A 27,748-nucleotide genomic window follows, 5' to 3' on the forward strand; every position below is an offset into this window, starting at 1 on the left:
GAAGTGACTCCGTGGCTCTGGGACAGAGTGGTCAGTTATTGAGGTCTGCACTTGTAGAAAGAAGCGGAAACAGAACAGTTTTAAGAAGCAAAGAGAAGAAAACGATGTATTCACTGGTAGAAGTAGTTAATCGGACTTAACGCCTGCCGCCATGTTCAGACGGATTTATCTAGTTCACTGTAAGGAGCGGTGGAGACTATGTTAGCTTGTTAGCTTAGCCGCGCAGCTTGACAGTCAACACTGACTTAGCAGCTAACGTTTCCTTTTCACAACTAAAGGTAGGAGTTCATCACTTTATAAAGTCATTTTTTGGGGTAGTTTATTTAGTCTTTTGACAGATATTGACATCTTGATAGAGCTGAAGATCTTGTATTGGGGTTTTATGGGTAAAGCGACGTGAAAGCTAACCGGTTCAGTTAATTTATCTTTTGATGTGCTTAATCAGCCCTTTACATTCTTTATTTTTCACATTAGATAAATTATACTTATTAGACATGGCAAGTAGGGAAATTGTGATTTGATTTATTTCCTATCGTGGAACTGAATTGTTAACTGATGCAAAATTCAGCTTGTGTTTGATTTGTTTGTCTTTGATGTTTAAAGTAGAAACCAGAGTCTTTCCAATCTGAAATACTATTTTTAAAAGGATCTTAAAGGTATTTACCTGTAGAAGTAGGCTTAAGTTATAAATAAAAAGACATACAGTCTAGATGACAGGATCTAAGAAGTTACATAGCCCTGCAGTAACTTGGAAATAACTGCTTTTAAAAACAATTAGACACTTAAAGAAATAAAGTTTAAGACGTTTAGACATTAAGCTCATATAGACAGCAAGCTCTGACTCATTATAGAGAGCAAAGTTTGCTTTTGTTAAGATTATTAACAATATCAACGACTTGAAAAGCTGCTTTATTACATGTGATGCTTCTTAGATCATTTATTTTAGTTTGGTAAATTAATAAATTAGATAAAATTAGGAGCTAACAAATTGCTGCATCGAAAATATAAAAGATTACAAAACTATATAAAACATAATAAACTTCTCATAGTAATTTCATGTTGAAGATCAGAATATTTCTGATATAAGTTAAAGAAAACAGAAAACTAGAAATATATTAGTTAAAATAGTGTGATAAAAAGGAAATAAAGCAAAGTAGTACATAAACTTGATATGGAAATCGGTATCTAGATTGTGTTGTATTTTTATCTGTTCGAATATGTAGTAAACAAATATTTAGTATATTAACCAGATTGCTAATTACAAGGCTAGAGGTGCTGGAAAACCCAAAACAATACATGATTGTACTGAAGGCTTTTACTGACATGGCTTATTCTTTTCATTTGCAGGGTTTGTTTTCATCGAAAGTTTCAATGAAAGTTTAAATCAGTTGCTAAGGCTTGTTTTATTTTGTACCATGAAAAAAAAATCCCTTTCCTCTGTTCCCATTTTTTTCTCTTTCTGTTTTTTTTTATGTGTTTGTTTTGATACTTAAAAACTGTGATTCTGTTGTGGTTTTAGACAAAGCAGTCATGACACAGAAAGTCAGCTTGAGTTCTGTTTCCCTCGGAGTTGAGGGTATGACCTGTGGCTCGTGTGTCCAGTCCATAGAGCAGCGGATCGGGTCTCTGCATGGAGTCATACAAATAAAGGTAATGACGGCTCATCTTTACTTCAATATATCTTTACTTTTGTTCTTGTTTAGCATTAAATACCTCATTTTAAGTCTCTTACATTTAAATCTATGTATTTCTCTACTCACTGATTTCGTTTTACAGCTCTGTTTCCTCAGGAGCAGCTTGTATGATTTCCAACAGTGCAGCCATACTAGACAACCTAATTGCGGTAGTGGTGGTCTGCTTATTTGTTTACTTTATGTTTACCCCTCAGGCTCTGGTTGAATGAGAAGATAATGCAATATTGTGTTCCCAAAAGTTCCCTTTGAAGGACTGTGACAGGAGGTCGATATATCCTCTGCACCCTCAGGAAATTGTTGTGTTTAACAGAATTTAGTGCCCGGATTATTTCGGTTAATCTGTTTAGCAATGATTGATGCATAGTGAATTGGTTTTTCTTTTCTCTTGGTAGAACAAAGTGTATTTTTCTTTGTTCTGTTATTGTAAGATTGTTAAATAACCCCCAACACAGAGAGAAACTACTTCCCTTTCTTTAAAAAAAAACAACCTTACGGCTTAGTCAGGTGATGCCTTCTGATCGTCACATGTTTCCTTCTTGCTCAAGAACGCAACTTTAGGGGTCATCGTGCTGACTGAACATGCCATAAGCTGACCAAAGACCTCAGACTGAGGCTGTAAAATGCTCTTGAATTAGAGCTGATATAGTTTGGCTGTATAAGGTCATTTCTGTATGTTATCTAAACAATCATTGAACTTCAGTATAAATTGCTATGATGAGCATATAATATGCCTTGTATCGCAGCCACGTTTTTCCTGGACTGCAAACACAGATTTCTAGGTGTTTCAGTTTTTATTTTTCTGAATTTATTTTCTAAAGCAAAACAAAACGGTGCATATTTATGTAAAAGTTTAAATGGGTTTTACGCTATTTTCCAGTAGAAATCATAGAGGTTTGGTGGGCATTGGTATTTGGCCCCTCTTTTCACTGGCGTTACGAAGGAAAGTGTTTTGAAAATACTTCCAATATCTGAAGACTGCTTTTATTTTTATTTATTTTGTTTTGGCTAGGTGTCTTTGTGAAACATTTACTTCATATACCAAGAATTATCGTGGTCTAAAATGCTGCTTTTGAAGGATGCATACCTTGAATTTGAACACACCCAACCGCCCCAAAAGGCACCTTACAAGACAAACTGATGCTTCTTATGAGCTGAAATTAGAGCTAATTAATCAATCATTGAAATAATCTTCAACCAACTAACTAATTAAAGTGTATAAAGTCTTCTTTAAGGCACTTTTAAATATCGATTATTAATTCAGCAATAAAAAAAAAATCAGTAAAATAGCAAAATAATCTTTGGTTTCAGCCCTAAGTGAAATATAAAATGGATTTACTTATGTGCTATTCCAGAGCTGATTGTGATGCAAAACCCTCAATTTTGATTTATTATGCCATTTAAAAACAAAACATCTTTCTATTTATATAAAAGAAATGGACTGTTTGATTTGAACCAGTGGGATAAACCTTTCTATGTAGCCCAGTGTCAGTCAGATCGGAACACAGCTGTGACTATCAGTTTATATGTACTGTAAATCTAAGTATAAAGATAGAAATATGGCTGCTGTTTAAAATCAAATCAGCTGAGCAGGGCAAGTTTATTTATACAGTACATTTCAGTAGCAGGACAATTCAAAGTACACAAAGAAAAACCTCAGAGAAAAGTAAATTGCAGTGTCATGTAGTTAACTAAACAATTGATAAATGTGGATAAATACAGTGCAAAAATTATGATTAAAGTGCTAAAATGATTATAAAGAAAGTTTGGCTACAAAGGATTGAAACTAAGAAGTGAAGACTAAGAAATGCATTTTTAATCTTGCTTTTACAGATTACTAGGAGTTTGTTCCAGATTGGTGGAGGATAAGAACTAACTTCTGTAGAGTAGAATTCAGCCAGAAGATCTCAGATGTCGTTGATCCTCTAACAGCACACCTGTGATGTATTTAGGAGATAAACCATTAATGGACTAACAGAAGTATTTTAAAGTATATTTTCTGTGTGTAATGATTTTAGCACTAGGGGGATATTCTTCACTTTCTTCGTTTTGGTGAGGATGCTGGCAGCTGCATTCTCAATCAACTGCAGCTTTCTGATTTACTTTTTTGTCAGACCTGCGAAGACATCTTTGCTTTAATCTATTCTACTAAAGATGAACACATTCATTTGTTTTTTAAGGTCCTGCTAAGATACTAGTCCTTTAATCCCGGAGATGTTCTTTAGGTGATAAAAGGCTAACCTTGTTACCATCTTAGTCTACTCAACCAGATTTGTGGATCCTGATGCTGCCATTTTTCTTCTAAGAAGCTTTAAGTCTGCAATATTAAATGGACATGTTCTTTCTTTAAACACATGGTTTTAAGTCTTAACATGATCCAGATCTGGAGTTTGAACTATTTTCAGCAGCCTAATAATCTTTGATTTAAATTACCCCGTAGTGTTGGGTTTGTTCATCCCCAATATGTTTTACATATTACAGTCTGTCAGAATAAATACTGATCCCTAATGGAAACAAAAATGATCTCTGATTCTACACAATATCATATTTTTTCCATCTTAAATAAAGATTTTAATCAATTTTTTTATTTTCTAGGTGTCTTTAGAGCAGAAGAGTGCCACGGTCATATTTGACCCCAGTGAGCAGAGCCCTGAGTCTCTGTCAGAGGCCATCGAGGACATGGGCTTTGAGTCTAGTGTACCAGAGAGCAGCACTGCTACACCGGTATCTACAGACACCCAGCTGATTCCCACCTCAGGGTTAACATCTGCTGCTCAACACCAGGCTTTGGAGAAGTTGTCAGAAATTCCGGGGGTGCTGGATGTCCAGGAGAGCCCACCCAGCATGGGCCTGACCGTCACTTTTGTTCCCTCCCTGACCTCTATACAGCTGCTCAGAGAGGTGATGGCCGCCGCATCACCTCAGGAAATCCCAACACCTGGCAGCCCTTCGCAGAAAGACCTTAACTTGTCCCAGTCGGATGCTGTGGGCGCTGGAGCCGCAGTTCTGAAGTTCAGCATTGAAGGAATGACTTGTCATTCTTGCACCACCACCATTGAAGGGAAGATTGGAAAACTGAAAGGGATTAAAAAGATCAAAGGTGAAGTACTTGAACGCCTCTGAAACCTGCAGTCACGTGTTAGTTCCTCAGCTGAGATGCTGCACCGCACGTCTCACAGGGTCAGGGTCATGTCATCGTGAACCCTCAGGAATTGCCTTTATGGATTTGAGTATGATTCATGAAATCCTCTCTCAGGTGTTGTTGCAGGGAATGACATGTATACAGATAGGATTATATTAGCTTAGTACGTGTTTGTGTTTGCAATCAGCATATGAGCAGCCGGCTTTATGCACTCTTCTAGAAGCACTTACCGCATGGTAAAAACTGAAAAACTGTTGCAGGTAAAAAAAAAAAAAAGTCTTTATTTAACTCGTGTTAAAGGAAAATACTGCTGCTTAAATATTTAAGGGTAAATTGACAGTCAGGCGTTTAATCCACAGCAAAACATAATGTTTTACTAGTGAGATTTCACAACAGATTATTTGAGTCTTATGATTACATTCATGCTTTTTCTTTTTTTTCTTTTTTTTTTTTTTTTGAGTTTTTACAGCACTAGAGGGTTATTATATAATTTTTTATGGATAGTAGGCTGACAGGAAAGGGGTTATGAGAGAGGTGGAGAGACATGCGGGAAAGGACCACAGTCCGAATTTGAACCCGTTGCCTGCGTCAATGACTAAGGCCTCCATAAATGGGTTGTGTGCACTAACCACTGCGCCACCAGATCATGCCCTACTCCTTTTTTCAAAGAAAAAATGTTGACCAGACCTTAAATAAGACACAGCATCACACGTTATTAATTATTTCTACTGTCTTAATGTTGTTAGATAGCCCTATACAGAGCAAATAATTAGATAACTGCTGGACAATGGTGACAATGGACCCTCCTCGATAATTTCCCACTTAGGTTTAAATGTTTTACGTTTTTTCTTTGTAGAGCAGAAGCTTTACTATCAATTTAAAAGGTCAGCAAAATAGGTTGCATCCCCTGTTTTTTTTTTTTTTTTTTTTTTTTTTTTTTTTGCTGACTTAAAAGATCCTCACTTCTTTCATACAAACACAAAGAAGCATGGGTAAAACATGAAATGAATGTATATTTGCATTCAATTTTAGCATTTACAGGGTTAGACAAAAATCTTTAATTATTAGTTCTAATGTTATAATGGATTATTTATATTCAGAGGATGATCTTGTTGTTATTCTTTGTAAAAGGCGTAGAGTAGACGTGTATATGGTAACAAAAACATGTTTGTGTAGAAATGCTGTTTCGTGCTCTGAAAGCATGTCTGGTAGTATAACTCTGCCCCCTAGTGGACATATTGTGAAAACTTAAACGTTTTCATGCAGGGTGTATGGAATGAATTTTGTTCCATTATTGTTGCAAGTAAAGACAGGCCTTTAACCATAAACAATAAATCAATTAATTGGACAATGAAAATTAATTGCATGATAGATTCAAATGAGCTAAATAATTTATGTTTTCCTCATATATCCCTGCCTTTGTACCATAGATTGAGGTTTTATTCTGGTACATCGGTCTAAGCCCACCCCTCCCCTTATGGTTTCATTAGTGTCACATGGGCGCCTTCTGGCTGAGGAGAAGCAAAGCTAGAATAATGCTAGTTGAGATGGAGCTGGCTTCAAAGCTGAACCCGACAGCTGCAACGTTGGAGCACTTTGGATTCAAACCGAATGACAATATTATCGTATATCGTTTTAATTTCTGGGGCAGTTTGTCATACGGGAACACTTGCTATTGTCACAGGCCTTAGTAAAGAACATATTTTGTAAATGGAAATTTGACAGTACAAATATATGCAGTCCAGAAATAAGACGTTGAAAAAACTATTTAAAGGTACACTATGCAACCGGTGTTGATTTTCCAGCGAGGCTCCCCCCAGAGGGCGAAAGTAAAAGTGCACTGTCGTAAATATGCACAGCTGTTCTCCTGGTTTCTCCGTCAAGCCAGGCGCGGTTGTTTTGAGCTTAGCAGCGAATGACTAATGCTGCGTTCACACTGGACGTAGCTGGCGCGACAGAAGCAGCGAGTTTACATGCAAAGTCAATGGTTGACGCGCGTCAAGGCGCAGCAAAAGGTCCCGCGGCGCGTTTTGAGCAGCAGGCGCAGCACGTCTGAGCAGCTGAAGCAGCGCGTCGGGTGCGTTTAAGCATCTGACGCAGGGAGAGAGACACAGCGCTGATGATCACTCCTCTTAAACAGTTTGACGCCTAAATTAACTTAAAATGCAGAAATCTGCTGGCAGAATATGCAGTTTGGATTATTTAGATGAAAAACACCTACCAGCTGCCGCGGTGAACAGCGAGGAGGCAACCCGGCCAGAGGCCGCTGATGAAGGGATCCATACTGTCGGCGCACCGCTGGTATGTGGGGGTCTGAGCGGCTCCGACAGAAAAAATATTGAAGGCAGGATAATAATCTGAATGAACTGACTGCACTGACTACATTTTCAGGTGTATTTTCTCACTTAAACACATATTAAAACTACTTTATTCCCACTGATCACAGCAAATATAGCTGCAAGGCAGAGAAAGGTTAGTGAAGCTCCGCCCAACGCGCGTCAGACACACTTTTGCACCGCAGCCAGAGCAGCAAAGCTGCTTCAGCCGCGGCGTCAGAACTAACTGGTACAAGCAGCAAAAATGAAGCAGCAGACGCGATTTTGCTGCTTTTGCTGCGTGAACGTAGCATAACTGCACAAAGATTGCCACTGTGCTAGCAACGAGAATGCTTTTAACTGGGGGCGTGTAGCAGTTCTCGCCGTAAAGCAAGACTGACTCTCACGAGACTTCTGAGCCTGTGGGTGCGGGTCGGTGCTCCTGCAGTTGCAAGTGCAGTATTTCCCCCACAGGCCACCAGGGCGGCCGAGAAAACCTTTGTTCAACCTGAAATGACTCATTTAATCATCCATAACGTTATGGAACACATTAATTAACTGAAAAATGTTGCATAGTGTGCCTTTAATAAAAAATGGTTGTGAGAGTACCTTAGCATTTTTTTAAGATTGTATTTCAATATTAATATTTTGGTTGATTGTAGTCATTTAAGAACTATATTAATAGTTGACCAAAGTTCTGTAAAATCTTTTCTTTCATAAAGTCTGATTTATTTTTTTTGTTTAAATGCAGTTTTAAGCTAACCAGCTTCATATCAGAGCGTTCAAAAATCCCCATGAAGGGCTACTTTGATGTTGTGTTGATGTTTGAAGCGACATCTAGAAATAATGGCTGTACAGCTGCAAAGATATGTGTTTCCTCCAGATTTCTTGTGGCATAATAATATTTAATATCAGACAGACATAGAAAAAGGAAAGATCCTATTTTAAAGTTATGTAGGAGTTAAACAATCAGGTTATTCCTGATTAATCGATTATATAAATAATCGTTTAATTGTTTACTAATAATAATTAATTGTTAACTGGAGTATACAAACCAATTGTTGAAAAAACAATCCACTCAGAGCAGTAACTATACAAAAATACAAAAAAAAAAAGCTATATCAGAATTTTGTATTTAAGGTGAAAAACCTTATTTGCCTGTTAATATGTTCTAATAATTCCCACTTAAGTGGCTGATTTTTAGCTTCATCTGGTTTCGATTCTGTATAAAATCTTTCAGGATCATTTTGCTATCTGATCGATAATTGATTATTTGAAATCGTTACTTTTAGCCCTAAATGATGGTTTCCTGTTACGTCTTTTTCAAAACAAAAAAAATAACGGCATGCCTACATTCAAACACAGTGGTGGCAGTGTGATGCTGAGGGAATCCATGTATTCAGCTCTTTAGACAGAAAATCTTAAGGTTTATGTTTTATTTTTATTTTTTTTGGCATGATCTAGTCAAAGTAAGTAGTTGGAACTTAAAAAAGTTCATGTTTGAAAATCTTGAGACCAAAGATAGAAATTGGGTCTAACGGTTGTTATGTTACAAAAGCCAGTTGGTTTTTTCCAGCCTTTCACTTTATAGATGAAATCATAATTTGAAAACTGCTTTTATAAGTTGCTTATATTTTTGTTTGTCTGATTCAAAAGATTTTAAGGTTATGTTGGAGAAAAAGTGACCCCACATCACTGCAATATTCTTTAGTAATATTACAGTGAGATGTTTTCCTAGTAATATGCGCCCATTATTTATATGTTTATCTGTCTCTAAGGTGAAAAGCTGTATATTTTCTTTCATTACTAGTTCTGTAATTTCTCTTCTTTTTTTTTTTCCTCTCTGCAGTTGTTCTGGACTCTCAGGAAGCTACAGTCGTCTACCTGCCTTACCTCATCACCATCCAGACCATCATCGACCAGATAGGCGTGGCCGGATTCAAGGCCACTGTGAAGTCCAAGTCCCTCCCTCTGCAGCTGTCCCACAGAGACATGGAACGTTTCATCGATTCTCAAAAAGCGACGCTCTCCTCCCCATCCGAGACGTCTGAGGAGACAGAGGTCTTCATAGACACGGCGCTCACCAGGCTCGGGGTGAAAGGCATGCACTGCCGTTCTTGTGTGGCCAATATTCAGGACAACATCTCCATGCTGCCTGGCGTTTCCTCCGTGGAGGTGTCTCTGGAGAAGGAGGAGGCCTCCATATGCTACGATCCTCTGAAGGTCACAGTGACTCAGCTGCAGCAGGCCATTGAAGCTCTCCCTCCTGGAAACTTTAAGACTGAACCTCTGGACTTCTCCCACACACTCAGTCCTGTATCCACGGCGTTGCATCCCAGACCTGCCGCTACTCAGCCATGTTTTACCCAGCCGCTGGTGGCTGCTGTTAACATTCACATTGAAGGCATGACGTGCAACTCCTGTGTGCAGTCTATTGAAGGAATGATGTCCCAAAGAAAGGGGGTGAGGTCAGCTCAGGTGTCTCTGACTGACCACCAGGGAGTATTTGAGTATGATCCTCTGCACACCACACCAGAGGAGCTGAAAGAGGCCGTGGAAGATATGGGCTTTGATGCTTTTCTGCCTGGTAAGACTCCGTGCCATGTAATAGACAAGCTCTTTTCATTTGCAGCAACCAGACTCATAGTAATCTGATTATATATAGTTTTTTAAAATTCAATTTCTGATGGATTATCTGTGTACAGAATTTTAGCCATGCAAGGAACCCCTGTGATATTTATAGAAACTCACTGGCCACTTCTTTAGGCAAAATTTACTGGTACTGGATTGGACTTTGCTCTGTCATCAGAACTGAAGACAATGGTAAGATTTAGTGACACGATGGCACTGTGAAGGTGCTGCATACCGTAAATCCTCTAATATAGGCCCGGGCCTTTATTTCACTCAAGTGCATCGCGGTCCAGGCCTTTATTGGAAAGAGGCCAGAATTAGAGACAGGCCTCTATTGCTATTTGAGCAAGATAGACTACCAGTGGAATGAATAAAAATGAGATTTTGTGTCTATTTGAACCTATAAAACACTAGGTTCATTTATTGAAAAAGTACAGTTACCACGTCTCGCTTGGTTTGAAGTAAAAAAGAAAAAAAAAAATCCTCCAATTCTGTTTAATCCTCCTCCTCAGTTTCCTCCTCCTCTTCATCTCTCCCTTGAATCTCCTCATCACTCGCGCTCCTCCTCATGTTCTGCTGCGTGTCTGTTCTCTTCCTCGCGCAGACGGGCAGCAGTCAGGGCCTGTCGTCCAGCAGCGCAGGGCTGTGGTAGCCTACTTGTATGTTACTACCACAAGTATAATGTTGAGGTATGCCCAGAAAAAACGTTTATAGCCCCGCCCTGTATGGGAGACCGGCCATTATTTACCTCCTCTGACAGCGAGACCGGCCAATGTTAGAGTCCCGGCCGCTAATGGAATACAGGCCAATATTAGAGAATTTACGGTAATTTCCATCTGCTGTTCCTACTCCATGTCCTCCCAAAGCCGTTCTACTGGACTGAGATCTGATAACTGGGGAGGCTGGAGAGAAACCAGTTTAAGAGCAGCAGTATTTCTTTTACAGCGCACTGAGAAGTTTCTTTTTTCAATTATATCCTGTTGGAATATAAGAGTGAAAATGCAGACAAAGTCCATGTAAAGATTTAGAAGAACATCAAAAAGCCAGAAAAGCATCTGATCAGAGCAATTTAGAGAAAACTGCAGGAATGTCTGACTGCTTTGAAGCTGTATAAATGATTCCTGCAAAATAAATCTCCACACTGTTTCTCACCAACAGAGAGCAATTCCCTGCTGCCTGCATCAGATCCCATATTACCAAAGTCTCCACGTATCCAGAAGAAGGACTTGGATAACGAGCTCCACAAGGAAACGCTCCTGGAACCCACCGGAGACACGCCCTCTAAATGCTACATCCAGATCGGAGGAATGACCTGCGCTTCATGTGTGTCGAACATTGAGCGAAACCTTAAAAACGAAGCTGGTGGGTAAAATCAAAAATAAGATTCGCTAACTATTCCCAGAGCTGTCGATTTTCTGCTGATAAAGATATGGAGAGAATTTGTTGTTGCAAGCAAAGAACTTGTAACAAAAAAAATGGAATTAAGAAATGCAGCTTTGGAAAAAAAACGTTAAATCGAGAAAAAAAGAGAATTTTACTGTTTTCTTTTTCAATAATGTGATCTAATTTAAGTTTTTTTTTTAAATTTATATATCTTGTTTTTCAAATTTTTCTTTTATCAGATTGAGTTTTGGGAACTGCTTTCTTTTCAAATCGGGTTTTAAAGTTCGTATTGTTTTCACTTCTAGTGGTGGGCTTTCCTCGCATTTCTACTGGTCTGCTTCAATGTTGGCAACAACATGTTTATCACTCAAGAGCAAAATGCAGTTTGAAAAGAATGCATCTTTTTACTTTTTTATGTATTAATTCATTTATTTATTTACAAATTTTAAAAATGAAAAAGTATTTTATAACAGGTTAAATGTGCAAAACATTTTTTGTCAGATTTTGTAAAAATGGGGGAACTCCCAAGAAGCTGCATTAGATTTTAGAGTTTTACGTTAGTAAATCTCAATCTAAAAATCTAAACAAATACTAAAACTGTAAAAAATAAATAATAATAATAATCGTTGGAGAAATAAAAATTTACTCACAACCTTTTGTTTTTCCAGTAAGAAGTTTTTACATGTTTTATTTCTAGATTTCTTTTTTTTTAAATACATTTTACAAAACCTATTCTTTGGCAGCAACAGTAATGCAACAGAGTTCACTCCCTATGAATGCTACACAGAGGATAATCTTGAATGTCTCTCAGGAATTTACTCCGTCCTGGTGGCTCTGATGGCCAGCAAAGCAGAGGTCCGTTACAGCTCTGAGGTCACGGATCCTCTGAAGATAGCGGAGTGTGTGAGGGAGCTGGGCTTCACCGCCTCAGTGATGGAGAACTACGAAGGCTCAGATGGAAACCTCGAACTCGTGGTGGGTAGATCGCAAACACAACCATTTATTTCCAGCAAATGCAATCACTGCTGCCTTCAGCCTGACTCATATGGTCGTTTCTGTTTGCCCCCAGGTCCGGGGGATGACGTGCGCCTCCTGCGTTCATAAAATCGAATCAACCCTCGTTAGAGAAAAGGGGGTTATTTATACCTCCGTTGCCTTGGCGACCAATAAAGCTCATGTCAAGTATGACGCAGAAGTCATTGGACCACGAGACATCATCAAGCTGATCGAGGTATGGCCGTAGATTTGTCCTGCATCGTTCAAACCATTTTAGTAGTTTTCCGGTCTCATCTATCATTATGAGTCTTAAACATCAGGTTGTTTTTGTAGAATTTGGGCTTTGAAGCATCTTTAGTGAAGCGGGACCGTTCAGCCAGTCACCTGGACCACAGCAAAGAGATACGACAGTAAGCTCCTCCCTGTTTCCAGTCTCCTATCAACACAACAGCACTCAAAGTTTTTATCTTCAATTTGAGGCTCTAGTCAAATTAAGAGCTTTTTGAAACAATGTTTTAGCATAGAAAAATGGAAGAAAGAAATGATCACCCCGAAATAGTTCCTGTTAAAACTTTAGCTAGTTTTTCTTTAATACTATATAATGGGAGATTATATTTGCTTTCTGGACATTATAAACATGTGTCGATTTAAAGTTTTTACAGGTTTCCCGCGGGTCCTTAAAAAGTCTTAAAAGTCATTGAATTCTTCAAAATAAAACTAAGGCCTTAATTGGTATTAAAATGTCTTAAATCAGTCTTTCGTAGGTCTTAATTTTTAAAACATAAATAGGATTATTTTTATTTCGATTTATTTTTGTAATCTAAATAAAACATTAAAATTGACATTTTTTTTTTATTTAAAAAAAATATTGGCTCGCCATTATTGGTTCTGTCCCGATAGCGGAACCAATAAAAGTGTTGTTGCGGCCGGGACATTTGGGAGATGCACCATTAACTTTTTGTCTGGAAAATATGAGCAAGTGTAAATGTAACCAAAATTGGCTCCAGCCAAGAGTTTTCTCCATGGCTAAAACCAGGGAACATACATGAGGCTCAGTGTATTTTGTGCAAGAAGTTAATCAAGCTCGGAACGATGGGAATTAAGGCAGTGGAGTCGCACATGCGAAGCACGAAACACAAAGCGTCAAAATGGAGTTACTGAGAAACAGCTGGTATTTCTCGGTTTTGTTCCAGCCTTGTCTCTGCAACACCTCCACTTATCACCAAATCAAACATACTAAGAAAACGATACAAAGAAAAATAACTGCAAAAAAGACTTAGCACTGGTTATGTTGTGGCTTTAAAACTGATTTGTTTTGTTCCCTGCTAAAACAAAGTTTATGAATTCAGTTAAATAATTGTTAAAATATATCTGTCATTTGTGTGTTTTTTGCTTTCTTGTGAATTTGGTCTTAAATTTTTATTTCAAGTGGCATTAAAAAGTCTTGAAAAGTCTTGAATTTAACTTGCCTTATGCTGTAGGAGCCCTATTTTAGATATACAGCGATCGTAACACAGTATTTAACACACTTCCATATTTTGTAGGATTTTCCCCATTTGCAAAACATGTAGAAATATAATCTTAGGTTTCTTCAACTGGGAGTAATGGAATGTAAAGCTAAAAATCCAGAAAATCACATTTTTACTTAATTTGTTGGCATTTTATTGCTGGACATGAGTATCTGATACATTAAGAAAAAAGCTTAATATTTGTTACAGAAACCTCTGTGTTACAGACTGTATTATTAATTGTAGCAGGGATTTAGGATCACCTCTCCATACAGATCATCTTCAAATCTTTCAGGTTTCAGAGCTGCTGCTGGGCCATACAGACCTATAAAGAACTATTTGGTTTGGAGATAGACGAGGCCACCTCAGGGCCTTGTTATGGAGTCAGGGTTTAATTTCCCTGGCAGTGTCCTTTGTGCCATTGTCATGCTGGAAGACCCAGCCACAACCCTTACTGAGTGAAGGAGCTATTAGCTAAGATCTTCAGATGCACAGCTCAATCTATCCTCCTCTTAATAAGGTGTAGTCGTCCTGTTCCCTTTGCAGAAAGACGTCCCCAAATAATGATGTTTTATCCCCCCATACTTCATGGTTGGATTCATGTTTTCCTCATCCTCCTTCCTCCCTAAACAGGGCGAGTGAAGTTTAGACCAGAAAGCATTAAAATTGACCTTCTCCCATTCCTGCACTACATTATCTAGATGGTCATTGGCAAACTTCCTCTGTGTGCTGCAGGATTTTAATCTGTAGAGACTTGGAGCATTTTTGCATGAATGTTTTTTATGAATATTTCATTTTTTCAAAATAGTTTTTTTTACACGAACCAATTCCTTGGTTTCCATAGCTCAGAGTAAGATCAGTTCATCCCTTTTTATTCCTAGTTGTCTCCTCAACTGATAAACTAGCTAACTGTGTGACACTACTAGCTGCAAACATTCAGCTTTTTAAGGTTAGGGTGATATTTTTATTGTTTGTTGTGAAACTGGATTATTTTACAGGAGATTATATGTCAAAACTGATTTATCAGATTTAGTAGGAAATGTACTCTCCACACTGTAAACTGACTCGGTTAAACTAAGATGTCTTTATGTGTGAAGGTGGAGGAAGTCCTTCTTTGTGAGCTTGATTTTCTGCGTGCCTGTGATGGGCATGATGATCTACATGATGATCATGGACCACAAGATGAACGCTTCACATCATCACAACGCTACGATCGAAGACCGCAACCTTTACCACTCTAACATGTTCTTGGAGAAACAGCTGCTTCCTGGTCTTTCCATCATGAACCTCCTCTCCTTTCTTTTCTGTGTACCTGTACAGGTGAATTACATGGATCTGTTTTTTTTTTACATGCACATCATTCTGGCATATAGGGGGGATGCTAAGTCACTGTTTTTCTGTTTTGCTTAGTTTATTGGAGGCCGTTACTTCTACATTCAAGCCTGGAAAGCATTTAAGCACAAGTCTGCCAACATGGACATGCTCATCGTTCTGGCCACCACCATCGCCTTCAGCTACTCTCTGGTCATCCTGATCGTGGCCATGGCGGAGAAAGCAAAAGTCAACCCCATCACCTTCTTTGACACGCCTCCCATGCTCTTTGTCTTTATCTCACTGGGGCGCTGGCTGGAGCAGATTGCAAAGGTTTGCCTTCATCATAATTATTTATTTATTTATTTATGGTCCAATTAGAAAAAGCATTTTAACTCCAGCTTGTTTTTTTTCTAATGTAAAGTTTTTACTGTGCCTCCTTCCAGAGCAAAACATCTGAGGCTTTGTCCAAGCTGATGTCGTTGCAGGCTACAGAGGCCACCGTTGTCACTCTCAGCAGTGATAACTCTATTCTCAGGTTCTACTTGTTTTCAAATCACTTTGTTCACAAACAACTTTTACATCTCTGAACTGAAAGCCCTGACTTTGTTGATTAGTCTATGATATGTGAGGATTTATGGAGGGAAGTTTGTTCCATTAATGTTGCAGGCAAACATCATGCTTTGTAAACAGAATTTTGGAAAAATCATATTTTGTAAATGGATATTTAAAAGAAATGGTGCAAACTACAAATGAAACTTTAAAAACAAAAAATTTTTTTTGGTTTATATATATAAAAAAAAAAGGATTTTGAGAGTAATTCTACGTTCAGAGCGAAAGCAGCAAAAACCTGCATGCTGCTATATTTTCGATGCTTTTGCAGCATCTTTGCTGCTCCAGCCGCACGGTGGAAAAGTGGGTCTGATGCACATTGGGCGGAGCTACCCATAATTTCTTTGCCAGTAACAATGGCAGCCATATTTGCTGTGATCAGTGGGTAAAAAGTAGCTTTACTATATTTTAAGTGATAAAGTCCACCTTAAAACTTCATCTGTGCAGTCAGTTCATCCAGATCACGATCCTGCATTCCAATATTATTTCGCTATCAGGGCCGCTCAGACCCCAACATGCCGACGGTGCGCTGTCACTAGGAATCCCATTCGACAGCAGCCTCTGGCCTGGTCGCTGCTTCATGGTTTGCCGCGTCAGCTGGAAGGCGATTTTTATGTACGTAATCCAAACTGCAGGCACCAGGATAATAAAAATGAACAAGTTTTGTCTGCAGATTTTGGCATTTTAAGTACTTTTTGCGTTAATAAACTGTTTAAGATGAAGGATCATAGCGCTCTGCATCACTAGCGATGTTTCTCTCTCCCTGCCAGCTCCCAGATCAGCTTCTCTGATTGGTTGATGTGACGCGTCGAGCAGCAACAGTTAAAATCTTCCAACTTCAGCAACTGCTGCGTTTGCAGCGCGTCACATACTCAGAAGCTCACGACGCGCTGCTTCTGCTGCTCAGATGCGCTGCAGGACATTGTGCTGCACGTTGATGCGCATCAACCATTGACTTTGCATTTAAACTAGCTGCTCCTTCTGCTTCTGCTGCTTTAGGTGGGAACAAAACGGCTGTTTTCTCTGATTTAGTTTTTTCAGATTTTTTCAGTCTTTCATATTTTTTTGTTTTTTTTTGCATGTAATATATTGTATTTCTTCTTTTTCTAGACTTATCTCTTTCGAAACTTTTTTTTTTCACATTCTTTTTATACAGATTTGATTATATTTTCAAATGACCATTTTTCAGATTGAGTTTCACAAATTATATTATTTACGCCTTTCATAGATCACATTTCCTTCACTTCTGGATGTGGGCTCTCCTCTGGAGCCAAGTCACATTTCTATTGGTCTTCATGGATATTCGTAATAACATAGTATTGGTCAGTGTGCAGATTAGGAGCAAACTGTTGTATTAGCTGAAGGGAAGAGAATATAAAATCTGAAAATGAAAGAAATAGAAAAAATGTCAGAAAAGCAAAAAGAACTTAAATATTAAGTGTCTTTAAAAAAAAACGGATGTAAACGCTTAAGAAAATTAAGTTTGAAATAATAAGAATGCAAAAACACAATTTGAATCAAGAAAATATGAAATAGTTAGGTTAATTGCAAAATGAGTTGGGTTTTTTTTCTTTGTTTTGTTTTTACTTTTTTTCTCTCCAAATTTTCATTTACAAAAGTTGCTCTTTGCTTGTAACAATAATGAAACTAAATTCACTCCATAGGATTCAGCATATGGAAAGTAATACGGATAATATTGACTGAAGAGCTTTTATTATGTCATTGTTCTTATAGTGAGGAACAGGTAGAAGTTGAGCTGGTACAGAGAGGCGACGTGGTCAAAGTCGTCCCTGGAGGGAAGTTCCCGGTCGATGGGAGGGTCATCGAGGGACATTCGATGGCGGACGAGTCTCTTATAACAGGTAATTTACATTGCTGTCTATTCAGACTTTATGGTTTAAAGAACCACATGAAAGTAGGATAGTTCAGAAAATGATTGTTACTGCTCCATAACTTCTACATTTGTGTAAATATTCCAGTGTCTCTGATTATCTTGTGATTGCAGGAGAGGCCATGCCAGTGACCAAAAAGCCCGGCAGCTCAGTGATCGCAGGCTCCATAAACCAGAACGGCTCCCTGCTGGTCAGTGCTACTCACGTTGGGATGGACACCACGCTGTCTCAGATCGTTAAACTTGTGGAGGAGGCTCAGACTTCTAAGGTGAGTTATCTGTGCTTATAAAGACTTTAATACTTTTACACAATGCACAAGTTTGTGTATTTTTAAATAAAAAAACATTTTACTTCACAGTTGTATGCCAGTTTGTCTTGGTCTTTCTAATAAAGTTCCCATAAAATATATTCAAGTTTGTGGTTTTAATGCGACAAAACTTGGAAAAGTTCAAGGGGTGTGAACACTTTTTAAAGCCAGTGTATATATATTGTGTAGGACAAGTGTGCTTTAAACCCATAAATGATTTAATGTTGTCATTGTAGGCTCCTATCCAGCAGTATGCAGACAAGATCAGTGGCTACTTTGTTCCCTTCATCGTTGGAATATCTCTGCTCACTCTGATTGCCTGGATCATTATTGGGTTTTTGGACTTTTCTCTGGTGGAGGATTTCTTTCCTGTAAGTTCATTTATGTTACAGTAGATGTTTTTTTCGTATAACAGGAAACACATTAGATTGTTTTTTTTCCCGGGGACATTTTATTTTAACCAGATCCTCCCATTACTTGTCCCGTTTTATTGTTGCAGGGTTACGATCGAAGCATTTCCAGGACCGAGGCAGTGATTCGGTTCGCTTTCCAGGCTTCCATAACCGTGCTGTGCATCGCCTGCCCCTGTTCTCTTGGCCTGGCAACACCAACAGCTGTCATGGTGGGCACTGGGGTTGGAGCACAAAATGGGATCCTGATAAAAGGAGGAGAGCCCCTAGAGATGGCTCATAAGGTGCGTCTGGATCGATCTTTTGACAGTAAACTGTTTACAAGAAAAAAAGAGTCTGTTTCAGGCATTTTTCAGATCTGCTTTAGTATTTAAAAATAAAAAATAAAATAAATTGATGTGGAAATTGTTGAAGTATTAGACTTTCATGTCTTATGGTTTTTATCCATCAATTCAATTTGGCCAATAAGTGTATAATAATCCACTGATTGTGCAAATTCTCCTACTTAGGAAGATGAGAGGTCTGTCATTTTCAACATAGCTAGACTTGAACTGCAGAGATAAAATGGAAAGAAAAAAAAGAAATCCGAGTGTTAGCGTGCATGACCCATGTACGGAGGCCCTAGTCCATGACGCGGCCGACACGGGTTCGAATCCAACCTGTGGTCCTTTGCCGCATGTCTCTCCCCCTTATTTTTTAAATGATTTATTTATAAATTATGATGGAAAGTAAGTATTTGGTCAAAGAAAACAAAAGATCTGAAGCTTGGAAACCTGTAGCAACTTCTTTAACAAGCTCTTCTGTCCTACAGTTGTTAGATGTATTATCAGGGTTCCCGCTGGTCATTAAAAAGTCTTAAAAGGCATTGAGTTCTTCAAAATAAAACCAAGGCCTTAATTGGTATTAAAAACGTTATTTTTATTACAATTTATTTTTGTAATCTAAATAAAACATTAAAATTGACAATTTTTTTTTTATTTAAAAAAATAACGACTCGCCATTATTGGTTCCGTCCCTATAGCGGAACCAATACAACGTTGTTGCGGCCGGGATATTTTGGGAGATGCACCATTAAGTTTTTGTCTGGAAAATATGAGCAAGTGTAAATGTAATGGAAATTGGCTCCAGCCAAGAGTTTTCTCCATGGCTAAAACCAGGGGACATATATGAGGCTCAGTGGATTTTGTGCAAGAAGTTATTCAGGCTCGGAACGATGGGAATTAAGGCAGTGGAGTCGCACATGCGAAGCAAGAAACACAAATCGTCAAAATGGAATTACCGAGAAACAGCCAGTATTTCTCAGTTTTGTTCCACCCTTGTCTCCAACGCCTCCACTTATCACCAAATCAAACATACTGAGAAAAGGATACAAAGAAAAATAGCTGAAAAAAAGACTTGGCACTGGTTATGTTGTGGCTTTAAAACTGATTTGTTTTGTTCCCTGCTAAAACAAAGTTTGTGAATTCAGTTAAATAATTGTTAAAATATATCTGTCATTTGTGTGTTTTTTGCTTTCTTCCTGTATGGGAAGTTTTTTCAAAATTTGAAACATTAGTGCAGTGGTTTATGTTAAAATAAACCTTTGGGTTAAGTTGTCGCAAACAGGTTTTTCTTGTGTTTCTTATAAATTCGGTCTTAAATTTTTATTGCAAATGGCATTAAAAAGTCTTCAATTTAACTTGCCTTATGCTGTAGGAACCCTGATTAATGATGCCTAGTTAAACTGGGAGCAACTGTTAGGAAATGGAAGACATACAAGACCAACCCAATAGATGAGAACAGTGAGCAAAAATCCCAGAACTACACAGACGAACCTGATGAATAAGAGTTGGGACCAAAGTAACAAAGACTACCGTCATCAGGCATGTCCTCCTGGTTAAGCCAGTTTATGTTCATCTGGAGTTTGGCAGAGATTACATGACGAATCCAGATGGGTATTGGGAGAATAACCTGTGGCCAGATGAAAGCAAAGTAGGACTTTTTGGAAGAATCAGAATGCTGAGCTGCACACCAAGAACACCGTATCTACTGTAAAGCAAGGTGGTGGAAGCGTCATGCTGCGGGGTTGTTTTTCTGCAAATGGGGACAGATGGAGTGTTCCATGTAAAGGAATGAATGGGCGGTGTATGGGGAGAATTTAAGCCAAAACCTGCTTAAATGGCTTCATTTTCTATCTTAATCCCATAGAAAATTTACTTTAAAGTTCAGCAATAGTGCAGAATCATCACCACTTTACAGGTCTGGTGAGGAATAGACCAAAATAGCAGCTAGAGTGTGAGAAAACTGACAGGAAATGTTTGACCTCCATCATTTGCTACAAAGGTTAGCCTTCTAAGTGTTGAAGTGAGCTTTTATTATCAACTAAATATTTATTTGTTTCCATAATTTAGAAGTAATTTATCTACAAATGTGATTTCCTGGATGCATTTCTCATTTTGTCTCATAAAGTGTCGCTATGATGAAAATTAGACCTCTGATCTTTGTATTTAGAGAAGTTGAACAATCAGTGGCTGATTGAATACTTTTCAGTCCCACTCTAACCGTCTCATTCTATTTGTGTTTTTGCTGGTATATAAGCTTTTGGTTCTCCGAAGTAGATTTATTTTCCTTTGTCATTTTCTTTTTAGATGAGTAGATCTTGTGCAGATCTTGCATTTCTTTAATCATCCAAACTATCTAAGTCTCTCCTACTTATTTTTGAATCACCTTTTTTTAGGTCCAGTCTGTGGTGTTCGATAAGACCGGCACCATCACATATGGTGCTCCTAAGGTCATCCAAGTCAAGATGGTTGTGGAAGGGAACAAGATGCCTCGCTCCCGCCTGCTGGCCATTGTAGGTACGGCGGAGAACAACAGTGAACACCCACTAGGAGCCGCTATTACTAAATACTGTAAACAGGTTGGTTTTTCACTCAGATATAATCCGTCTGCCCACACTGCTCTCAGGTTGTTTTAAAGGACAGTTTATTTGTGTTTTCATCTTTTGTGAAAAAGGAGCTCGGCACGGAATCTCTCGGCACCTGCACCGACTTCCAGGCGGTGCCGGGCTGCGGCATCCGTTGTCAGGTCAGCAACACGGAGTATTTACTGAAGCAGGCGGACAGCGACAGCGAGGATAGTAACCAGCGTAGCGGCGCCCTCGTCCAAATCAGTGACACTCGCTTGCCGGCAAACTCCCACCCGCTCACCATGGATCCACAGCCGCTAAGTGCGCAGAGAAATTATTTGTTTATTGAAACTAAATTGAACAGAATTGAGCTAACACCTTCTAACGTCACCGTTTAGGTTTGGTTCAGACGGCGGCATATGTTGTCCTGATCGGCAACAGGGAGTGGATGAGAAGAAACTGCCTTCAGCTCAGACCAGACATCGATGAAGCCATGATCGAGCATGAGCGCAGAGGACGCACTGCCGTACTAGTTGCTGTAGACAGTAAGAGATTGTTTCCTATAAGAAATATTAAATGATAATGATAAAATGATAAAAGCTTTTAAAAAATATATATATATATATTATTGCTTGTAGATGAGCTGTGTGCAATGGTGGCCATAGCTGACACTGTGAAACCTGAGGCGGAGCTGGCGGTCCACACGTTGACCAGCATGGGTCTGGAAGTGGTGCTGATGACCGGAGACAACAGCAAGACGGCGCGGGCTATTGCTGCGCAGGTGAGTGCAGCTGAGCTTCAGTAAACGTTTTTAAAACATTACAACTTTCACCTTTCAAGTTGCAAGTTATTGATTAACAAATTAATCTAAAGTTATGAGATCAATTGATAAGCATGCATTATCTTAAAAATTTGAATTTTGTCTCATATCAAGAGGGGCTTCTTCTTTTCCCAATATCCTGAAAGAAAACCAAATGCTGTGTTGTTATATTTTAACCATTGATTGTACCATCTGTGTTAAAGAGCTAAAATATGTTTTCTTACACATTATTAAACTTAAAAGATAATTTCTAATTTAAAGATAAGATCTGTGGCTCTGATACGCTGTCAAACTATTTGCAACATTTTTTAAATGATGTTCAAAATCATGAAACGATGTAGCCATCATGTTACAAATGTTTTTTTTATGCTCCATCTCGTCCTTCTGAAACAGCAGATATGCTGCAGCAGCTAGCCCTCTACATAGGGGCAATTTCCCCTATGTAGAGTTTATCCAGTGTTTATATTTACTAACAGAACAGCTTAAAGTTAATTCTGCTTCCTTGTTGCAATTTAACACATTAATTATCCACACCAGACTTTTTATTATCCGCTCTAGTATACCTCCACTCTGACCTAACTCTTCAACAGTACCACTGAGGTGCTGCTTAACAATAACCAGCATTGCCCTCTAGTGGACAGCAGCAACATTACAACACCATATTACTTCTCAGTAAACAGTATCAAATAATCAGATATAATCTAATAAATCATTAATTAACAATTAATTGTAAGTATTGTTAACAATTGTAGTTTTAAGTTTGGCACAATTGTGAAGTGAGAAGAACAGATTTCAACAAATAAAACAAACCCTTAAAGTGTTGCAGACATTTTATATCGAGTCCCCCTGAGCCAGTAAATTAGAGCCGCAGGTCTTCTGGACTTTGACTGGGCCATTTTGACACTCAAATATGCTTGAAAACTTTTCATTGTAGTTTTCTTTCAGAATTGATTGGTCTTGATCCCCATCTGTCCCTTTCCCCTCTAAAGTAAAGCATCCCCACAGCTTGATGCTGCCACCAACATGTTCCAGAGTGGGGATGCTTTCAGCCAATGAGGAAATTATTTTTTTCTTACTTTTAACAACAGCCTTTATTTCCTGCTGCTCAGTGGTAATGACGCCGCTAATTGTAAACCTATCAAAGCCGTGATCTCTGCAGCTTTTCCAGTGTTCCTACACCAATAGACTCCATCGCTGCCCTTTCATTTTTGATTAGATAGCCACGTCTTAGTAGGTTTGTAAGCATTAGTACTTTTGGAAGCCTCTCTAGAAGCCGCTCATTGCAGCTGTTTCACTTTTCCAACAGGTGGGCATCAGGAAGGTATTTGCGGAGGTGCTGCCCTCCCACAAGGTGGCTAAAGTGGAGCAGCTGCAGCAGGCTGGAAAGAGAGTAGCGATGGTCGGCGACGGAGTTAACGACTCGCCTGCTCTGGCAATGGCTGACGTGGGCATCGCCATAGGAACCGGGACAGATGTGGCCATTGAGGCAGCAGATGTGGTGCTGATCAGGGTAACAGAAACTGAGCTTTTATTCTACTATCATATTGGTTATTTTAGCGCTTTTTTAAAGGAAGCATTTATGCTTAGTTTGAAAGATTAGATCTGTTTTCTCTTTGCGTTTTGCAGAACGACCTGCTGGATGTTGTCGCCAGTATCGACCTTTCCAAAAAGACGGTTAAGAGGATCAGGATCAACTTCATTTTTGCTCTTATCTACAACCTGGTTGGCATTCCTATTGCTGCAGGTAGGGTCATTCAAAGATTTCTTTTCTGTTAGGTCTGACCAAATATAAGTTAAGGAAAGTAGTTTAAAAATCAAGACTTTGTTACACTTCCTTTTATCAAAAGATTAAATTCATAACCCTCTGTCAATCTATAAAAAAAAAAAAACTTGAATGTGATTCTAGGACATTTATGTTATTTTGCCTTTAAATTTAGCATAAATGTAATTTTTCGACCCTGACATCGACAGATGTGATTTGAATATTTTTAAGTCTGCTGGTATTCAGTCTGTTGTTTTCCGCCAGGTGTGTTCCTGCCCATCGGCCTGGTCTTACAGCCGTGGATGGGCTCTGCAGCGATGGCACTCTCCTCTGTCTCTGTGGTTTTGTCGTCTCTCCTGCTGAAATGGTAAAAAGATGTTTATGTTTCAGCAGGATGTCTTTTGCCCTCCTTGTTTTCCCTCACCTCTATCTTTGTCCGTCTTCCTGTAGTTACACGAAGCCCAGCGCCGAGAAGCTGGAAGCCAAACTGGGTAACAGCAGGCGGCAGGGCAGCCTGTCTGACGTCAGCGTCCACATCGGCATGGGGGATCTGCGCCGTCCCTCCCCCAAACTCAGCCTGCTGGATCGCATCGTGAACTACAGCCGGGCCTCCATCAACTCGCTGCGCTCCGACAAACACTCGCTCAACAGCTTGGTGCTGAGCGAGCCCGACAAACACTCGCTGCTGGTGGGGGAGGCGCTGTGCGAGGAGGAGATCTGCTGATCTAACGCAGCTCCGGCTGCACAGGAACGCCTGTTGTTCAAGCCTGAACCATGCTGAGAGGGTTTCTCTGAAAACTAATCCATCCATACTTGAAGTTAGCTTTCACAACCTCTTTGTTTTTCTTAGCTAAACCCAAACCCTCCTACTGACACGTCCTGTGAAGAGCCTGAAAGCTGACGCTCCTTTGCCTTTACAGTCTTCAACAAAAACCAAAAGACATTTTAACTTCAGCACTGCTTGTTACAAGTGGACGCTACAAATGAGGAAAATCTGAACTCTTAGATGCCTTTTCTTCCAAATATTTATATCATTATTTATCTATTTTTGTCAATGTATCCTCTGATGTGAAGAATGTTGAATCAAAATGCCAAGTCTGATTTTTTTTTTTTTTTTTATCGAAGTGTAATAATAAGTGAGCAGCAATGTAACAAGCAGAAGGTTAACTGTAGGAGACAGAGCTGTAAATGTTATCCAAGTGCCACCTGAAACGCAACCTTTGCAAAGTCCAACACATTCCAAAGATAGCAGCCTTTACAAGATTTCTGCGACTCGAGGTGTGAGCAAAGGTCACTTGTTTATAGTCGGCGTGCGCTGAAGGATCCCGTCTTTGCACCTTTTTTTTCTTCAATGTGAAGATTAATCTTTTATCACTGAGCTGAAGTTGTTACATGCAGTGATGTTTTTGGATTGCTTTACCTGCCTGCTGCGAAAAGGCCTCACCTCGAGGAGACCAAACACTACTTCTGGTTACAACTCATAAAGTCCAGTGTTACTTAATGTAGATTTGATTTTATAATGGATTCATGCGTTTGATCACAGAAACGATTGTCCTTCAGCATCGGTGGTCTCTAATCGAATCGACCAAACTGGTGCTGGTAAATCCATGAAGCTTGTTACAATAAATCACTTTGTACAATCAGAGCAACATGAGATTAGAGGAGTGGTATTTTACAGTCGGACCATAAAACTGTCTTTTTTTTTTTTTGCAGTATTTTATTATCTGGTGATAGCTGAGTTATATTATGTGTATATGTATCACTTATTCCCACAAAGCAAAACATGTACCCGTTTCATCCCACTACTTCCCAATAACACTATTTTCTTCTGCAGACTAATCTTGAATTTGTATTTGTGAGTCCAGTTTATGCCAATCTGTTGTATTTGTCTGATCTTTTTGTGAAAAAAGTGCGTAAAGTTTCAGGTTTGTTGACAGCCTGCCTATCCTCTGTGGTTTCTTCTCAACATTGTGCCTTTGAATAAAACGCTTTTGTAATGCATTCCTGCCGTCTGCTGAAGCGTGATTCAGTAAAGCAGAATGTGAATCATTTATTTCAGGAGTTTTATTCAAAAATTTAAAAAGCTGTTTCGATTAGTTACACACTGTATTAACTCATTTAGATTAATACAAGGTAATGGCTAAATAAAACCAGAATCTAGTTAAAAAATATACTGCCTGTTATAGGTTATGAAGGACTTTTTACCAAAGAAACTGGCTTAAAAAGAAGAAAAGACCCAGTTTATAGGGTTTCTGAGTGCTTGGTTGGGGTTCCTTTTACATTAATTACTGCATCAGTGCAGTGGAGCATGAGGGAGATCGAGTTCAGTCTGATTTTCGGCTGGGCTGCATTGTGAGTTCAGGCATGAGTCTAAAGCGGAGGTCTTCAACAGGGGGTCTATGGAAGTACTGTATGGGGGGGTCGCGAAAGTTATGGTTGATTTGACTTTTTTTTTTTTATATATTCCCCATTGCAATTTTTTTCCCACTAATTTAAGTGTCTTTAAATAAACACTAACATGAATTAAACACACTTTAGTAAACAGATAAATGGAGGCACAATTCAACTGGTTTTCCTTAGATACACTATATTGCCAAAAGTATTTGCTCACCCATCCAAATTATTGGAATCAGGTGTTCCAATCACTTCCATGGCCACAGGTGTATAAATTCAAGCACCTAGGCATGCAGACTGTTTTTACAAACATTTGTGAAAGAATGGGTCGCTCTCAGGAGCTCAGTGAATTCCAGCGTGGAACTGTGATAGGATGCCACCTGTGCAACAAATCCAGTCGTGAAATTTCCTCGCTCCTAAATATTCCACAGTCAACTGTCAGCTGTATTATAAGAAAATGGAAGTGTTTGGGAACGACAGCAACTCAGCCACGAAGTGGTAGGCCACGTAAACTGACGGAGCGGGGTCAGCGGATGCTGACGCGCATAGTGCGAAGAGGTCGCCAACTTTCTGCAGAGTCAATCACTACAGACCTCCAAACTTCATGTGGCCTTCAGATTAGCTCAAGAACAGTGCGCAGAGAGCTTCATGGAATGGGTTTCCATGGTCGAGCAGCTGCATCCAAGCCATACATCACCAAGTGCAATGCAAAGCGTCGGATGCGGTGGTGTAAAGCACGCCGCCACTGGACTCTAGAGCAGTGGAGACGCGTTCTCTGGAGTGACGAATCGCGCTTCTCCATCTGGCAATCTGATGGACGGGTCTGGGTTTGGCGGTTGCCAGGAGAACGGTACTTGTCTGACTGCATTGTGCCAAGTGTAAAGTTTGGTGGAGGGGGGATTATGGTGTGAGGTTGTTTTTCAGGAGCTGGGCTTGGCCCCTTAGTTCCAGTGAAAGGAACTCTGAATGCTTCAGCATACCAAGACATTTTGGACAATTCCATGCTCCCAACTTTGTGGGAACAGTTTGGAGCTGGCCCCTTCCTCTTCCAACATGACTGTGCACCAGTGCACAAAGCAAGGTCCATAAAGACATGGATGACAGAGTCTGGTGTGGATGAACTTGACTGGCCTGCACAGAGTCCTGACCTCAACCCGATAGAACACCTTTGGGATGAATTAGAGCGGAGACTGAGAGCCAGGCCTTCTCGTCCAACATCAGTGTGCGGTCAAAAATTCCCATAAACACACTCCTAAACCTTGTGGACAGCCTTCCCAGAAGAGTTGAAGCTGTTCTAGCTGCAAAGGGTGGACCGACGTCATATTGAACCCTATGGATTAGGAACGGGATGTCACTTAAGCTCATATGTGAGTCAAGGCAGGTGAGCAAATACTTTTGGCAATATAGTGTAGAAAACTTTGAATCAATTTGACTGAATGATCTGGTTGAACTGTAAAGTGCCTTTAGATGACGTGTTGTGAATTGGTGCTATAGAAAAAAACTGAATTGAATTCAGTGACACACAGGAGCTCTTTTAAGCTGGGCACCGTTTCACTCACAACACCTGTCCCATCAACAAGGAATCTGAATCAGAAATACTTTAATAATCCCAGGATTATTCAAGTATTGGATGGAGTCATGTAACTTTTGTTACATGACACCATCGTAATAGAGTGATATAAGACCA

The 27,748-nt window shown here is 39.3% G+C and overlaps 1 protein-coding gene across 1 annotated transcript; it reads left to right on the forward strand.

Annotated features, from left to right (window-relative positions):
• atp7a (ATPase copper transporting alpha) lies at positions 1–25,668 on the forward strand. Its single transcript, XM_038299121.1, has 23 exons — positions 1–278; positions 1,520–1,650; positions 4,287–4,791; positions 8,998–9,735; positions 10,938–11,141; positions 11,974–12,137; positions 12,232–12,393; positions 12,492–12,568; positions 14,764–14,986; positions 15,077–15,310; positions 15,424–15,515; positions 17,324–17,451; positions 17,595–17,749; positions 18,025–18,159; positions 18,288–18,482; positions 20,915–21,097; positions 21,193–21,406; positions 21,484–21,630; positions 21,724–21,866; positions 23,212–23,415; positions 23,532–23,649; positions 23,932–24,034; positions 24,118–25,668. The coding sequence occupies exons 2-23, from the start codon at positions 1,531–1,533 to the stop codon at positions 24,389–24,391; spliced, it is 4,518 nt and encodes a 1,505-aa protein (XP_038155049.1). The 5' UTR covers positions 1–278; positions 1,520–1,530; the 3' UTR covers positions 24,392–25,668.
• The last annotated feature ends 2,080 nt before the right edge of the window (positions 25,669–27,748 follow it).

The sequence above is a fragment of the Cyprinodon tularosa genome, unplaced genomic scaffold (genome assembly GCF_016077235.1).
Source record: "Cyprinodon tularosa strain WSP-4 unplaced genomic scaffold, ASM1607723v1 ctg42, whole genome shotgun sequence".
In the NCBI taxonomy this organism is placed as follows: Eukaryota; Metazoa; Chordata; class Actinopteri; order Cyprinodontiformes; family Cyprinodontidae; genus Cyprinodon; species Cyprinodon tularosa.